Consider the following 16450-nt stretch of genomic DNA (forward strand, 5'->3'; position numbering starts at 1 on the left):
TCCACCCACTGCTGTGTGCCAGATGCACAGGCTGGCCAGTCTTGGTTTAATGGTTTAGAGATTATAGTCAGATTACAGTTTAAATATCATAATTGTAGACAAACTGGAAATGATTTCCAGAGGAAAACTAATGCTGCCAGGACAAGTTGGAAAAAACCTGACATTAGTAATTTGTCTTTCTTGCAATTTAAACTTCTGTATAACAAAAATGCAGGTCACCCAACAAGATACATGCAGTGTTTTAGTTGAGCAAATCCAGCCAATCCTAATTCTCATACCATTGTATACTCAGACTTTCTCGTGTGTAATTCTGACACCGATGTGGACAAGTAAGGAGAAGACAACTCCAGAGGTCTTTGAGACTTTGACATGTTTTTTTAATAAACTTTAAAAATAAAGAGATAATTTACATTACAAAAACAATTTTATGAATAAAATAATTGATTTAAACGTCGGTTTTAGGAAATGAAAAACAAAACAGTTGTGTGTTTCTGTTAAATAAAGCATCAAGAAAGTTATCTGGCATTTTTTTATTGATTCGATATAGCATGATTTTGCATGTAAAGTACTACAATGTGATTGTTGCACAATGAATGTCATTCTAAGAATATATACTGTACAGCCCAAACAACCACCCCCAGAAAACTAGGATCACAGCAAACCATGAAGATGTGAGAGGTCCTTGTTAAATCATCTGAAGAAATTCTGTGCAAATACTTTGTAAAGGAAAAGACTGTAGGCTTCATCCTCTGGAGAACATGCTGAAAAAACCTGATAGCAATCCATCCACAAGATGTTAAGATAGTTCAGCCTGGAACAAAGTTGTTGTGAGCGCAATAACACCTTCCAGATAAACAAGATGCTATCTATACCCCACCTCATCCATCAGGTCACAACTTATGCCACTTTGACTTTTTTATAAACATACAAGCACTCACACTGCTCTCTGACTGGCACACGCCCTGCTCTTACGACCTTTAACTGTGACCTTTAGTAGCCTCTAAATGCCACTTTGGGAGTCATTCATTGTCCTCGGCCTCTGCTGTCAAAGTGGAATGTCATATGTGTCTGACTGATTGCCGCTGCATAACTCATGTTGCTGACAAATTTGCAGAATGATGAAAGTGGTCTGCTGATTGTAGGTGTGTGCACGATGTGTGTGTTGGTGAGAAGTGTTCATTATGTGTGCATCCACTAATGATTCATCAATCAAGGTTTGTGAGGTCAATGTGTAACGTTTTCCTATTAGACCACGGGCAGATAGCCTGAAAAGGTGTTGTTGAAAAAAGCCAATATGCTCCCTTTTACACCCATTACTTACATTCTTGCACAAGCACCCATCATACTTAGCTTCCTTTGTGTCCATGGAGCGACTTCTATTTTCTCAACTCAAGGTAGAGAGATTGATTCTGCAGCCAGACAGCGCTGGATTGTACATCGGGCAACATCAGCACCGTCCCCGCTCCATCTAAAGAGCCTGGTGATTAATAACACCTCTTCCATTACCCTCTGCACACAGATGGGACATCAGGTTGAAGGTTGATGGAGAACAGCATGCCGTGTGGTATTGTACCCCATCATACAGATTAGAGTTTGGACTTCAGACAGCGTCCCCCTCCACCTTTACCTCACTGCCTCATGCGATTCGTATCCTTCGGGTATCCTTCTGCTTCTGCCAATGCCATTTGTCACCGCAGGGCCACACTGAAGACTTCTTCTAAAAAACCGGCGGGGGGAGTCCACCCATTTCTTCCAGTCTGATTCTGAGTGATTTATGAAGTGCTGGCATGCGCTAATGGTACTGTGGTTCTACAGGGGTTTGCTCGAAAAAATAACAAAGTCTCCAAAGTTGTCATAGCAAACCACAGTGGACAGAGGAGTCTCAGTGCTTTATATCACTGCTTTCCCTCCAGTTGAAGCTGCCTTTGTGCCATGAAGCAGAGAAAACAAAACTTGAAGAAGGAGAAAAACCAAACCGTATCACTCACACTCTTGACAAGTCTGTTGTGTCTGAAGCGTTTTTAATTTATGCACAGTAACACAAGAAAACATGTAAAAAGAGTTAGTTGCAACTGAGTCATCGAGGAACCCCATATTGGTTATACACTCTGAACAGAAAGTCGATGAATGGATTTCATCCTATAGTATGTCCAGTTGGGGTTCAGGAGGATAAACTTTGCTACACTCCATCTGTACAGTAAACACCATTAACATCCAATACATATTTTAACTCAAAAGCCAAAAGAAAAGCGAACACTATCAAAATTCAAAAACTTTTTTTTTTTTTTTTTACAAAAAATAGAAAAAGTACGGTGACAACGACTGAACTTGAAGCAGGCTGATATGGATATTCCCCATTACTCTTCAGAATTCACAAACTGTTTTTTTTTTTTTTCAAAAAGGAAATGTTTTATTTTTTCAACATTTGAAACATTGAATAAATGTATTTAGAAAAACTAGACATAGGCTTCAAACGTTCTGTACAAAACATATCTACCCATTGACAGGAAAAAAAAGAGAAAATTTTACAGAGAAATTCAATCACTGCTAGCTGCTAAAGCCTGTTAACAGAAAGAAGAACAAAAATAGTGGACAAACTTGGCCACAGAATTCAAATATCTACATCCTGATTGGAGGACTGGGGTCGGATCCTGGACACTACAGCAGCAGGAAAGGTTTCCAAAATCAGTCGTGAATTTAAGACCAACAAAAAAGCTGCTTGCATGTACCAAACTCTGGAATGCGATCAACCATGCAAAATGAAACATGTCAGATGAAATCATGCAAAGCAGTTTTGTGGTTATTTCTCGTCGTTACAAACACAGGTCTTTTTTTTGGAGGCATCACAGGAGAGTTAAAAGGGATCACATTTCCCACAGTCTTGGTGAGTTGATTTCTTTTTCCCATTTTGTCCACATTGGGAAATCCAGTTGACTTGTTTCTCATTGAGAGTCAAAAAAATGAACACTCCGAGTGTACACCAAGGCACCTGAGAGAAAATGGGTATTCTCCTCTGTTGGCTACACTGTGTGTCTGTGTTTGCACACTAGCAGTCTCAGTGTGGGATTATCCCAAGTACGGCGTCACAAATCTCAATATGAATCACAAAAAAATACAGTAAGATGATAGGGTTGATGTGTCCTGTATGAAGTCTAATTGACTGGATTGAGGGTTAATAGTCATCGTAAGTGTTGAGGTCGGTGAAGTATGCGTTGGTATAGGTCTTCCCGGCAAGCTGAGGGTTGAAGTATTTATTTCTTTCCTCCAGAATCAGATTGTTTTTGTTGAAGGCCTGCGGATAAAAAAAATAGATGGACAGGAGAAAGGGAGATGAGTCAGTATGGACTTGTTTGCAACACATGGATCAAGTGATTATTCAGTCCAGATGGCAAGATAAAATCAAATCCATCCAGCCCAAACAAGAGAAAAAAAAAGAGCAACATAAATTAATGGGAGGCCGCTCAGTGAACGAAACATACATTTCACAGAGCAAGGTCAAAGCATTTCCAAACAGGCTGGAGAAATGATAAGCCACCACAGGGCTGCATTATTTTGATGTGCGTCCGTATGTCCACCTCTGTCATCCCTAATACCCAGCATCAGCAGTTTTTATGGCCCTCAGATTGTTGGTCCTCTAGGAAAATCAAAACCATAAAAATCTATCAAAAAAGGCTCTATTGTGTTAACCAATAAGGAAGAGCCATGGGGGCATCTTCTCCGTCTCTGTGTAACACAGTCAACATGGAATGAGCTTCTGATGTGGTGCTCAATACAGCATCAGCTATTCGGAAAACGGATGTGTTCATATACAGTCTGTTGTGGAAAGTGTGTGCAAGGAATCCCTTGGGGCTGTGTAATTGAACACTTGATAATGTAGCATTTGCTGCTGATGGATGTTTCCAATAGACACTGATAGAGAATGAGTGTGCCGGACCAAAAAAAACCTCATGTATTTTGCCTCTTTACCATAATGCGATTTGCACACAAAGGGAGTATAATCAACACTCTGAGAAGATCTCGGCAGGTGGCCCCATGGCTGCTTTTAAACAGCTGTGCTGAGACGCTTGTTAGCTTCATCTAATTTGTCTTTTCAACCTAAACCTCTTTAATTGGCTTAAGAATGATCACATTTGATGTTTCATTACTGTAAACAAAATTTGCCTAAACTATAAAGTGGCATTGGTGACAGAGAGGTAACAGTGGACCATTTTAAACAGCATCACCAATGAATCATCATTCTCAACCATCAAACCATTAACCAAAAGTGGAGGACAAAACAAGAAGACAAACATAAAAAAAACATGCAAATGGAGGCACTTGTTGAAAGAGAAAAAAATCAAGTGGGGGATACACTGCCTTCTCACAAGCAAGGTGCAGGGGGGGTGTTGTGATGGAGGGATGAAAGGGTCTGAGCAGAGAAAGAGAAACTAAAGTCTGTACTCCAACCTGCCACACACAGGAAGTGCCACAGGAAGTGCAAGGGCGGGGCACGGTGGGGGAAGAGGAAGTAGTGGTGGTTGGGGTCAAAGAGCTTGTTGGGGGGTGCAAGAGGCGGGATGTTGTAGAGGTCAGAGTTCAGTGGTTAGTAGAAAATCTCCAGGCCACGCATGGACACCCCCATGTTAGCAGAGAGAGGCTGGTGCATGGCAGGGTCGTCCAAGGGCAAGAGTACCGACACGTCTGGCTGCAGGGAGGAGAGGAATGGGCAAGAGTCACCCTCAAAGAAACCCGCATTTTGTTTTACAGGAAGCCTGAAAATGTGATAACTATACAAAAACTACATTTTAATGGTGATGAGTTTGTGATCATAAACCAGAATGCTAGAAAAACACTAGTTGGCCAACAAACCAGCACCTATGATACATTGCACATAATAATGACTGGGATCATCCGGTTTTGAGCCAAAAAATATGGCACTAGGTGTTCATCATTCCTCCATATAAACGCTCGAAGGAGGCATATCATGGTTCTGCACACTTAATGACCAAAAATTCATAGCATAATCCAAACCGTTTAGGCTCACCGAGAGAAAAAAAATGTCAGCGTTAAATTGTTTCTGCAGCTTCTTTTTGTATTTACCCATACATTGCAATCATTCATATCCACCTGTATCTACAAGGGACCTAAGTGAATTATGCTCTATGCACTGGACTCTAATTGCATGACTGATGAATGGTCTTCACACCTTTAGTACACAATGAAATTATGCTTAGAAACATTTGCTCTGAGGCAAAGGATCCGATCTCTCTGTGGAACTTTGACATGTCTGAAATGGTTTTGCAATTACAGTTAACTTAATTTGTAATATAATGCATATCCGAGACTGAAGAGAGGATATCAAACATGAGCACAACGAAAACTAAAAGTCTTCAGTCTTACACTGAAATCAACTTGTCTTCATTAACATCTACATTAACAATCTGTGCTCTGGCGTAAAGCTTGGAAAATGATGACTTAAATATCCACTAAACCTCTCCCCTGAGAAGAAATTGTCCAATCACAGCCTTGGCAATGTCTACGCTTTGAGTTTTTGGAAGTCAAATCTTCTTATGTTGACTTCCAAGTAGCTGTGAACATGCATTAATCACCAACTCAGTCAGACACTGAAGGCCTGATGTATCAGCGGATAAGAGGCTTTATGTATGATGAGAGTAGCTGGATCTCTGGCGCTGGCTCTGGTACGCATGACTGTTTTGCACTTTAGGATGTAATAATGACACACAGAGCTTGTCTTAGCAGAGAAACACAGGGATGCAGAGAATCCTCGCTAATTACCTCCAGCACCAACGCATTAACAAGTAATTGCATTAGTATGCCATGAGAAAGCAGTGTACGAACACTGACACAGAACAAAACCAAACACTGAGACACACAGCAGAGAACAAACGGAGAGAGAGAATGTACGCATTACTGCCTATCTGCTATGTGACGAAAGAGCAATAGTGCGCGACAGGAAGTGGTGTGACAGTGAGAGTCATGCAGCAAGTGTATTTAATCACAACTGACAAAGAAGGAGCAAACAACTGCTCACTGACTCAATTTAACTTTAACTGATAAAGTCAAACAATAAAGAAATATTTCAAACTTCTGCTTTCCCTCAGTGAATGCAGAGCAAACCTGTCCACAGACCTTGATGGCTTCCACCGAGTCGTACTTGTCCAGTTTATTGATGTGGTTGGTGATGCTGGTGTTGAGCGGGGCAGCCGAAATGGGGTGGATGACAGTGGCGTCGTGTGACTGCTGCTGGTAGCGTTGGCAGTACGAGTAGACCAGCAGGGTGACCAGACAGCCAAGGATGGAGCTACTGAGTCCCACGGCAATCATGTGGAAGAGGTTGAAGTCTGGATAAAGAGAGAAGGATAGAAAGGGAGAGAGCAAAAACAATTCTGTTCAGTTTACTGGAAGTAGGTCAGGTCCATTGCTATTCATAGAGCGCCAAACCACAAAATGACATGTCACTTTCCAAGAAGAGACGGTCTAGACTGTCTCTTTATTCTACAGAGGCCCAATATTCCCTAAGCACAAGAACATGGAGACATTGTGCGGATCCCCACCTTGAGCAGGACCAAGACTCAAGGTGGGGTTCCTTTGCTATGACAGTTTGAGTAAGAAAGACGAGTAAGAAGTGGGGATGATATGTCCAAAGAGAAAGCCACGTCCAAAGGGAATTCTCATAGCAAATGTTCTGCAATTAATAACACTTGTTTTTTAATATTTGCATTTTTGTGACATACGCTATTCATACCGCAATATAACTCATCTAAATAATTCAAGTTCAGATATAAGTCTAGGAAGAGTTGACCCTCAGATTTCAAATAAAAATCCACCTTTTCTTGCGCTGAATGCTCAATAGATAAATGTTTTATCTAGTGTCCATCTGACTGTTAGCCGGATTAGGCAAAAAATACTTGACTGATTTTTCTGCAATTTGGTGGATTTGGACAGACGTGGTTGGCATTTAAAGGGAAGAACCTATTAAAAATTGGAGTGGATCCAGATAAAAGAGCAGATCAATTAATTTTTACCACCTGCTTTAACATTTAATCAATTACACACAGTCTACTTGATGGATTTTCACAAAACCTGGTGGAAGTGAGAAACCAATAAATTGTAGATATAGAAATGGATCCATTATTTTTTTTCTTGCTTGAACAGAACCCTGAGGGCAGCCATTCTGTAGTGCACATAAATTGGAATTTGAATTTGGGTTTAATTGAATTAGAAGGGACTGTTAGGCTTTAATGGAGGAATGTGCTCAATTGAGTACCATTCTGTTTTACCTTTAAATTCTTGTGGGTGACTTCCTGCTGAGTCATTTCAAAAGATTGATTTCAGCCAAGAATAAAACAGGCTGAAGACATTAATACATTAACAGAGAAAAAAAATGCTTTTTAGTGGATTATTACATACTACTAAATTACAATTAAGGATAGTTAAAAAACACTTAAAACATATTTTAATTATTCATAGCAAATAGAAAATTGTTCTTCCATAATAATGGTAGCCTAATTCAAAAACAAATCCCTACTTGTTTCATCATAACTTATACACAAACTGAACATCATGTTTCATTGGAGAGAAATAAACCAGTGGAGACATAAGTTCGCTATCAGCTGCAAAATAAAAAACTATTTCATAATGATTTCAGCTCTCTGCTGGTTTTCAGTTATGTTTGAAATAATGTGTGGTAGAAAACAGTAGTTTTCTTTACCCTGAGCATGGTCTGCATGCTGCAGAACCCCAGATCAGACTGCAAGAAGTTCTGGGTGCAAAAACGTTTCCAAAACCCCAGTTCTCATGTGGCTAGCTGATATGCATGCAAGTCAGATAAGTGTTTGTTTTTGTCAGCTCATCTTCATATCTAGATTTTTGTGACTGGGCTGTTAAGATTTCATTGATTTCTAAATCTCCAGCTGTAACTTGAGCGATGAAAGCAATTGGCTTCCAGGAATAGAATTTTAATATATAGATGAAATTCTTTCATGTTTGCAAGACATCACTGCAAGTAAACCTTATTTATCAATAGTGCAACTGTAACGTCCCCCAAGATGTGATCGGAACATTCTTCTTTGTAGCTAGTTTTGTATGCCGTTAAGAAAGATTGGAACGCTCTTATTGCTAAAGATGCTGTCCATATGCAAAGCCAGGTGTTGTCCTCCCATATCTCTTTCAACACACACACACACACACGCACGCATGCACGCACGCACGCACGCACACACACACACACACACACGCGCGCGCGCGTGCACACACTCACACACACATACACACACAAAAATATTACCTCCACAGCGCCTCTCTTCCTGGCTGGAGCGTGCAATCGAGACTTCTGATGAAGGAGAAAAAATGGCAAAAGGCAGCAGAATTAGAGCCAAAACCATGCTCACATACACTCCTGTTAGCATGACAAATTGTACCCTTGAAGGTGAGTATGCAGATGAAAGCTGTGCTCAATATGAAACAAATTATCGTAAAAACTCAATGAGCTAATCAAGGCTGTGGCACCTGGAGTGGTGTATGAAAAGTATCAGCTCTCATTAGAGGAAATGAAGTACAAGACGTTGCTAATGAACCTTAATGGACTACCTTTCCCATTAACAGGGATGGATGATAAGGTATAAAGGCAAATGGTTGACTCTATGGAGACCGGTGAAGAGTTTTAAATGACTATTAAATCCCTGTTAATTAATAAAGAAAAGGTTACACATTTTTCCTCTAATCTAATGTTTATTCTATCTAATACTTAATAATCCATTAGGTTCAAACACTCCATATAACTTTTCCCAAACATATACAAACACTTCACAACAACTGCTCTGACACAATGTAAATAAGATAAGCCTCTGTTGCAGGGGAGGGGTTTTAATGATCTCTATGTGGTGAAGATCGATGCTCCAGACCATCTCACATTACCAGCTGTCAATAGGGTGATGCTTGTCTAAGTAGATATCAATACTAATGGTGTGTGTGTGTTTGTGTTCAGTTTGTGTATGTGCGCCCCGCCAAAAGTTTGGACTCACCTGTCACATTGATTTTTTTCTCTTTCCTTCAGTTATTTTAACATAAATAGGAAAAATATATTTATGAAAATAATAAATTTTAATTCATTTTGGCACCAAAAGATTAAAAATTAACTGAAATGATAAGTTATCAATTTATGATTTCCACATGACAAAATAACATACTATTTAAAATACTATTTAAACCATATTACCCCCAAAAGTCAACCTAAAAAGAAGACCAGGTTGTAGCTGAAAGCATGAAAAACCATTCAAAAATACCTCAACCCTCACACCCACCTGAATGCACCTCTGTAGAGCAGGCAAATATTAGAGATTTGTGTTTAAGTTTGAGAAGGACTCTCTAAACATTTTGCAATACAGAAAAAAGTTATAAATATTCATACTAGTGATCATCTGACCTTTTGCAAATTCCCTGATTGTACACCTTAGTGAGTGTAATTGCTGCGTTTACAGCCATTCTTGTCAATTTAAGAGTTTGGATGGTCAATAATGGCCCTTTAGAGACAGTAATTTGCAGGGAACAAAACAATATCAACATATTCTCAACCTTAAGTAAATAAAATGGGTCCAATTCATAATAAATATGAGAATGAAAACATGTTCATCACATATCTGGAACAAATTACCATGGTTAGACCAGATGGTTCCAGATTTGCAGTACTCTTCTCATTCCACCTGTCTTTTTTTATCAGATAATAATCACATACAGTAAATCTGATGTGAAGTGAATAAAATAAAGTAAAACACTCAAAATCCTGATTTTCTGCTGCACTACATTGATTGAATTGTTCATAATAAACTGACTGCTTAAAAAAAGGATAAAATCACTTCACATTGACTGAAATGAAATACTGTACTTTATTTGACTTCATTAAAGCAAAATCGTCTTTTGCACGACTACTGATTGAAAAAAAGATCATTTTGAAAAAATATGATAAAACCTAAAAAAGACATTTGACATAGGATTAAAATTGAATTTAAAAATAGCCGCAGTTACATTTGCTGTAACAGAATCCACTATAATTAATGTTGACATTACCTTTACTTTTTTATTTTAAGAAAAAAGGTAGAATTCTGAATGGGCAAATGATGACTTAAACTTGCACACCAGAAATACTTAAGAATGAATTACATGCTTATGTATATGACTAGGTACAGAAAACAGCATACAGGGGCCATTTAGAAAAAGTAAAACTGCTGGTGTAAGCTTTTTGCATGGCCTGACTAGACTCTTAGGCTCATAATAAAACTAATATAGCAGCAGGGTTGTTGAAATGAATAGTTAGACCACCCTTAAGTGAAGCAACTGGGTTCACACCCCCATGTAATCACCTGCTGCACTCAGGAGTCCTTGGGCAAGACAATAATCCCAACTATCCCCAAAAGTGCTGCCCTGACAATGAACCTGACATCTGACCTGCAAAGAGCACCTCAGAGCAAACAGTAATGCATTTCATTATCACAGAATTCTTGGAAATAAACGTAATTACCGCTGTGGGCATATGGCAGCACAGGATAGGTGTGTGTTAGAATTTGTGTGTTCAGTCATAGATGAGTGCACAATTTTTTTTCTCGAAGAAAAGGCATGACTCTGTGTGTGTGTGTGTGTGAGTGTGTGTGTGTGTGAGAGAGAGAGAGTGGGGGATCACCTGGTATAAAATTAGAGTCAGAAGAGCAAGGCCTTGTCTGACTGTTGTTTCCTAAGCACTGGTTTCCAGTGGGAAACAGGACATCACAATGACGCACACGCATTTGGGCTCCATTGGAGTCACAGTGGGACCACTCTGACCAGCTGGACCAGCTCTCTGGAAAAAGTGATGACAGTGTCACATAGCTGGAAGTGTGTGTGTGTCCATACATACAGTTTGTGTGTAAGCTGTATACTAGTTGCATGAACTGAAGAACTTCAGTCATGGTTTTGTGACAGACTGCTGGCCAAGTCAGAGACTTTAGCTGCTTATTACTGAATTGTGTGTGGTTGTGCATACCTGGACAGGGTTGTGTATTGCACAGCGCTTCCTCAGTGTGCAGGCCCAGACAGATGTCCCCACCATAAGCTGGTGGAGGGTTGCTGCAGGTCCGCGTCCTCATGTAGTGTCCCCCTCCACACGTCACAGAGCACTTGGACCATGAAGACCAGCACGACCAGCTGCCATCCACTAAACCGGGATATCAGTGTTAACTTTAATGATACAGAACTACAAGGGTCTTTGATATATCATATTCTTAGTTCTGTAACTGGCACAGGACAAAAAGATGTAGTTAAATTTCATGGTTTCTTGTTTTCTAAGAAAATAGTCCTTAAATTGTGATTTCCTGTTTTCTAGGATTTAGGTTCCAGGTCATTTCAAAAGACAATTACTTGTGAACATCAAGTAATAGGAAGTCATTCCAAGCCACTTCAAACAATGATGCATGACGCGTGAAGATGGAGTGATTTGAAAATGCGTGTGTGAGCGTTTTGAAGTGGCAGGAAGTGTGCTTCGCCCAGCTGCTACAGCAAATGCCTGACCCCCTCCAGAACTAAACCATCTCTTCTCTGATTAATAAAGATAAATGAGGCGTCACAATCCACTTGTTGCTGTTGTTCCTCTTTTTATGTGGTGCCAAGTGGCAAACAACACCCAGTTAAGAATGTGAAAATCCATGACAGTATCAGCACACAAAGACGATATAAATAGATGAATCAGTTGTGAGAAAAAAAGGAGGCGGGGGAAAAGAGCAATAAAATGTGGGGAATCTTTTCCTATGAATTACAGCAGAAGTAAATATCTTTTGGTCAATCATCTGGATAAAACTTCACTGACAGAAGCTTGTCCCTTTCAGACCTGCTGCAGAATGGCTTTTAAAGATGTGATGATGGCTGGAAGCACAGTGCAGGTAATTGAAGTTGCCGATGCTTTTTGTCATCTCAGTGTAATTTCTCCATCACAAAGTGACATAGTTGTCGATTCAGGGCGGTCGATGACGGATAGTCTAATCTCGGGTGCAGACACAAGAAAAACATATGCTCATTTGTTTCCAAACCAGATACACTGGTAAGGATAACGCCCTTTCCCTCCTTCTCCTCCAGAGTGCAATAACACATCTAAAAAAAGCATCGGATAACCACAGAAGAATTAAAATTGGTCTACGAGCATGGTCTGTCAACCTTCCAAGGAAATTTCACTTTCAGTGGGGTGTTAATTGAGTTTACATCAGTATTCATTGCTACTCAGGATCGGTTAAACCAGTTCCTTTGGGGGAGAGGAGCATGGAGCTGTCTATCAACATGCTATAACCATGTTAACACTGTAGCACAGTAAGCGTACTCCACTTATCAAAGTAAATTCTCTCAACATTTTACTCCAGGGGAATCCTTGTGGTAGTCATTTGAGCAGAGCTCTCTTAAATAAAACAAATCTGATCTCTTAAATCCATCAGAAGTCTTCATCTCAGATTGCAGCTGGTGGAAACTTACCCTATTAGATGCTGCGTTCGACTTGTTGAGAGATGAATGCCATACACCTTCAATGAATGAATTAACAGGCTGTAAAATACTATTGACGGCCGTTCACATGCTTGTGCTCTTTTGCTCGCATATGGAGCTGGCAGCAGCTATGAAGACAGATTGTGGTTGCTGAGGATGATGCGTAGATCCAGGTTTTTAGTGGGATCCTTGAGCCCTGCTCAATGGGGCTTGATTATTAATCATACGAGACAATGTTCCTGTCTATTTGATGCCTGTGCCGGGGACCAGGTGTACTCCATGCAAAACCAAGAACTAGATTTCTATTTAGACAGCTTGTCAGAGCATTCTTTTAATTAGAAATCTTTCTCTCACTCTCGTCCTACGTTTTGTCTTGACTGTTGAAAATGCATTGTCTCAAGGCTTTTCACAACAGAATGGCCTCCCACGGCAGGGTACATAATTACCCAGCAATGTAATTACACACTGGAGCGCCACAGGGACTGTCTTGATTCCTGGTGTAAATTGAGTCTTATCCGCAACTGATTTCTTTTGTGGCTCCTGACGATTTGGTAAGTCATTTTGTCAGTGCAATTCTTTATACATTAATCAAGGAAAAAAAGAATGGCTTGAAGTATCTGAATGAATGTAAAACAGACCAGGCAAAGAACAGACTTCTTCTGAAAGTGTTCTTTGGGGTTATCTTTATTTAACTAGTGGAACAAGTGTAGATAATGTTAGTGTGTGTGAAATAAAAAAAAAGACTTTTAGCATTTCCATATGCATGAATTTCTTACCGGGACAAGGGGTGATATTGCACTCTTGATACTCCTGTGCTGGCCCCAGGCAGGTCTGACCTCCATACCTGGGCTCTGGGTTAGTACAGGTCCTTTTGCGGCTGCGGATTCCCCGGCTGCAGTCTCTGCTGCACTGGGACCAGGAACTCCAGGACGACCAACCTCCATTTACAGTGTGACCTGACATCCTACCAAGACGAAGCACCTCTCCTGTTGGGAAAAATAAGGGACAAATCATTAAGATTACTGTACATCAAACCAGTGACATAACTAGATTTTTTCCTAAACCTAGAACCTTCTAATATCCTGTAAAAATGCCCGTTTTCTGTTAGAAGAGGGTGATATATCCATCCCTTAAAAGCATCAGTGTGCACACTTATGTTGAACACAAGAAGTGGGGAAAGTGAAAAGGGAACTCTTGATAAAAACCGAAAAGCTCTTGTAGAATTAGTACTTCACTTTTACTTGATTTGTGCTGAAAGAGCAGTGCCTACTTGATGTGTTTTGAGTTGCTATTAACTCCGGCGAAAAAGATTATATTTTTTACTGGCGTCTGTTTGTTAACGGGAAACATCTCTTGATAACTTTGCCTGAAACTTGGAGTTAGGATAGAGCATTTGAAAAGACACAAATAGATAGAAGTTTAAATCTGGACAGAGTGATGAAAAATTAGCATGAACATGTAGTTTTTCTGTATTTCTGCAAACAACAAACTGACTGAATAGATTGCTTGATTTCACCGGTTGCGGAACGCAAGATTACAGGCAGCGTCTGCAGAAAAAGCCACCTCTAGAGGGTCATAAGTCGTGAATGAGATTGTAATTACATCCCATGAAATGGTCATATATTGTAATTAGATCCCGCAAAGAGGTGATGTATTGTAATTGTCAGCACTTGTGTGTTTGTCCGTCCGTCCGTCCGTCCGTCCACCAAATATTTTCAGAACCGTTGCAGATAGAAAGATGAAACAAAAAGCACATTACTCGGGGGGCAAAGGGGATGAAAATGAGATGATGACCTTGACCTTGAACAAGTAGGGCAAGATCACATTTTCACTTTTACACATTTTTAGGTACATATCTCTGAAACGTCATGATAAATAGAATGCACCAGTTACATGTTGGATCATGGGTCTTGATTCTGACCTATGAAAGTAGGTCAGGGTTTAAATTTTGGATTCAGGGGTGTCGCGGGATGTTGCAGTCTCTGACTGCCTAGTTTTCTTTGAATCCATACATTTCCTTAAAGTGAAATTGTGCATATTTATCTTTAAAACTAGCGTGTTAGCAATGACACTGACTGCTGTCAGTGTCATTGTGGCCACTAATGTCCCCTGAGGTTTCAAACTATCCAGAAAAAGGACAGTTTGTTTTCAGAGTCTGTTCTAAAATGATAGTTCAGTAATGGTTGTCTATCACAGGGTGATCTCAGTACATAAAATAAAATTTCTCTTCAATTTCCTCAAGTACGTAGATGTCCAAATATAAGAAAACAGGTTTGTATCTGGTATAAACGCATATTAATCTCCCTAAGGGTCCATCTCCTGTATTCTTGAAATAAAATATTTCAATCAGCCATTCATTACTTTGTTAAATTGAATCGAGATGTGCATTTCTCAGCTGCTGAGGTGCAGATGCGGAACACTGTAGAACAGATAAAAGACATGGATGTCTTCTGCTGTGTTGGCTACAATGGTTTGTGTGACTAAGGGGTAAAACCAACTGGATGGTTGGATAACTACCTACCCCTGTGGGTTGTGGCTCGGAAGATGTTAGAATATATATTTGACATTCAAAATATGTCATCATTCCTGATTAAATAACATAAACAGTTGTAAAGTGCAGAGCTTGAAATGTCTGCCTAAACAGTGAAAAGAGTCAATTGACTCTGGGATGTTTGATTGAATCCAGTAAGCTGAGATAAGAAATTCTTGTGTGGGATATGTCTAGGAGCTATGCTGTTGAAAACGCGTGCATACTTGGTCTTATGTATGCTAGCATGTAACAAAAAAAAAAGTATTTTGTTCAGTATTTTTATTTTAAATATTGTATTTTGTGCTATTGCCACAATGCAAAAGAGAAAAAAAAGATATCACTGTGAATGTGTCATAAAACAGCTGTACGAACAAAGTCCTATTAATTCTTCAAAGATTTTTTCATTCTCTGAAAATGACTTCAGCAAGAGCCGTGATTGTTCTGTCAACACTCAGACGTGGCCCTTTCTAAAACAACATCAGTTGACAAATCTGTGTACAGGGATGACTCTGACAGAGAAGTCCTAATGAAATATGAAACAGTGATTCTTATTAAAATATAATTAGCACATGCATTAATCAGTACGGGGAAACGAGCAGAACGGGAGAAAGCTTCTGGTCTTTTTGAATGAAGACTGAACTCATTTATTTGAGCCAGTGATAATCACCTCCAATAAATTACAGTCAATGTCCGAGTACTGTGATGATTCACTCATTCAACAAACTGCTCTATTATCTACTTTTTTAGATAATAATGAATGACTTCACTCTGATGTTTTGCTGCCTCTGCTTTATGCCAGTGTACACTCATTCTATTCTTTTGTGCTTTTTCAGTCCAAATCTCTTCGCCTCTAAGGGACGAACATTTTGTGGCGTCGAAACAGAATCTTGGAGTCGCAAAAGCTCGACCATGGCATGGCCTCCTCTGCCTTTTCTGTCCATCTAATCTCTCCACTCATCTTCATGATTCTTACCTTGACTATCCTACTTGCTCCTGCTTTATCCCCCTCTTCCTCTCTTGTCTATCTGTCCTATTAACCTTATCTTGTGTTTTTCGCAACATCTCACTAGCCCTCCGTCCTCAGGAGCTGTTTGTCAGCATGCTCTTTTCACTGACAGTTAATGTGGCGTGGCTGCTTTGTATTCCCATGGATATTATAGTATGTTTACCTAGCTCGGATCCTCGACCCCTTCATAACTATGCCCAACCTTGGCAGTGCACAGGCCGACTTGCACTGGTGTAAAGCTAGTGTGAGCACTAACGCGCCTGTGGAGGCTCCTGCTGTTTATCAATTCTGAGCAGGCAGAAACACAGACAATCGCGTCTGCCACTGTGACCCACAGTCTTTATCAATCCCCCTGTAGCCCAAGAGACTGGATTGCTGCTCATCTTTAAAGGCACTGAATGCTTTATAATCGTCTTTAT

General features: G+C 39.9%; 1 protein-coding gene across 3 annotated transcripts in view; it reads right to left on the bottom strand.

The window, feature by feature from the left end:
* Positions 1-614: 614 nt before the first annotated feature.
* The window catches only part of sema5a (sema domain, seven thrombospondin repeats (type 1 and type 1-like), transmembrane domain (TM) and short cytoplasmic domain, (semaphorin) 5A), a 112673-nt gene continuing 96837 nt past the window's right edge, over positions 615-16450 (bottom strand). For all 3 annotated transcript variants that reach the window (XM_068304485.1, XM_068304486.1, XM_068304487.1), the window contains 6 exons: positions 13272-13481; positions 11015-11185; positions 10676-10831; positions 8288-8332; positions 6130-6341; positions 615-3292 (listed from right to left, as the gene is read on the bottom strand). In XM_068304485.1, the coding sequence (XP_068160586.1) occupies positions 3173-3292; positions 6130-6341; positions 8288-8332; positions 10676-10831; positions 11015-11185; positions 13272-13481 (914 nt within the window). In that variant the 3' untranslated portion in view covers positions 615-3172. The remainder of the gene's footprint in view (positions 3293-6129; positions 6342-8287; positions 8333-10675; positions 10832-11014; positions 11186-13271; positions 13482-16450) is intronic.

This window comes from Antennarius striatus, chromosome 20 (assembly GCF_040054535.1).
Source record: "Antennarius striatus isolate MH-2024 chromosome 20, ASM4005453v1, whole genome shotgun sequence".
Classification (NCBI taxonomy): Eukaryota; Metazoa; Chordata; class Actinopteri; order Lophiiformes; family Antennariidae; genus Antennarius; species Antennarius striatus.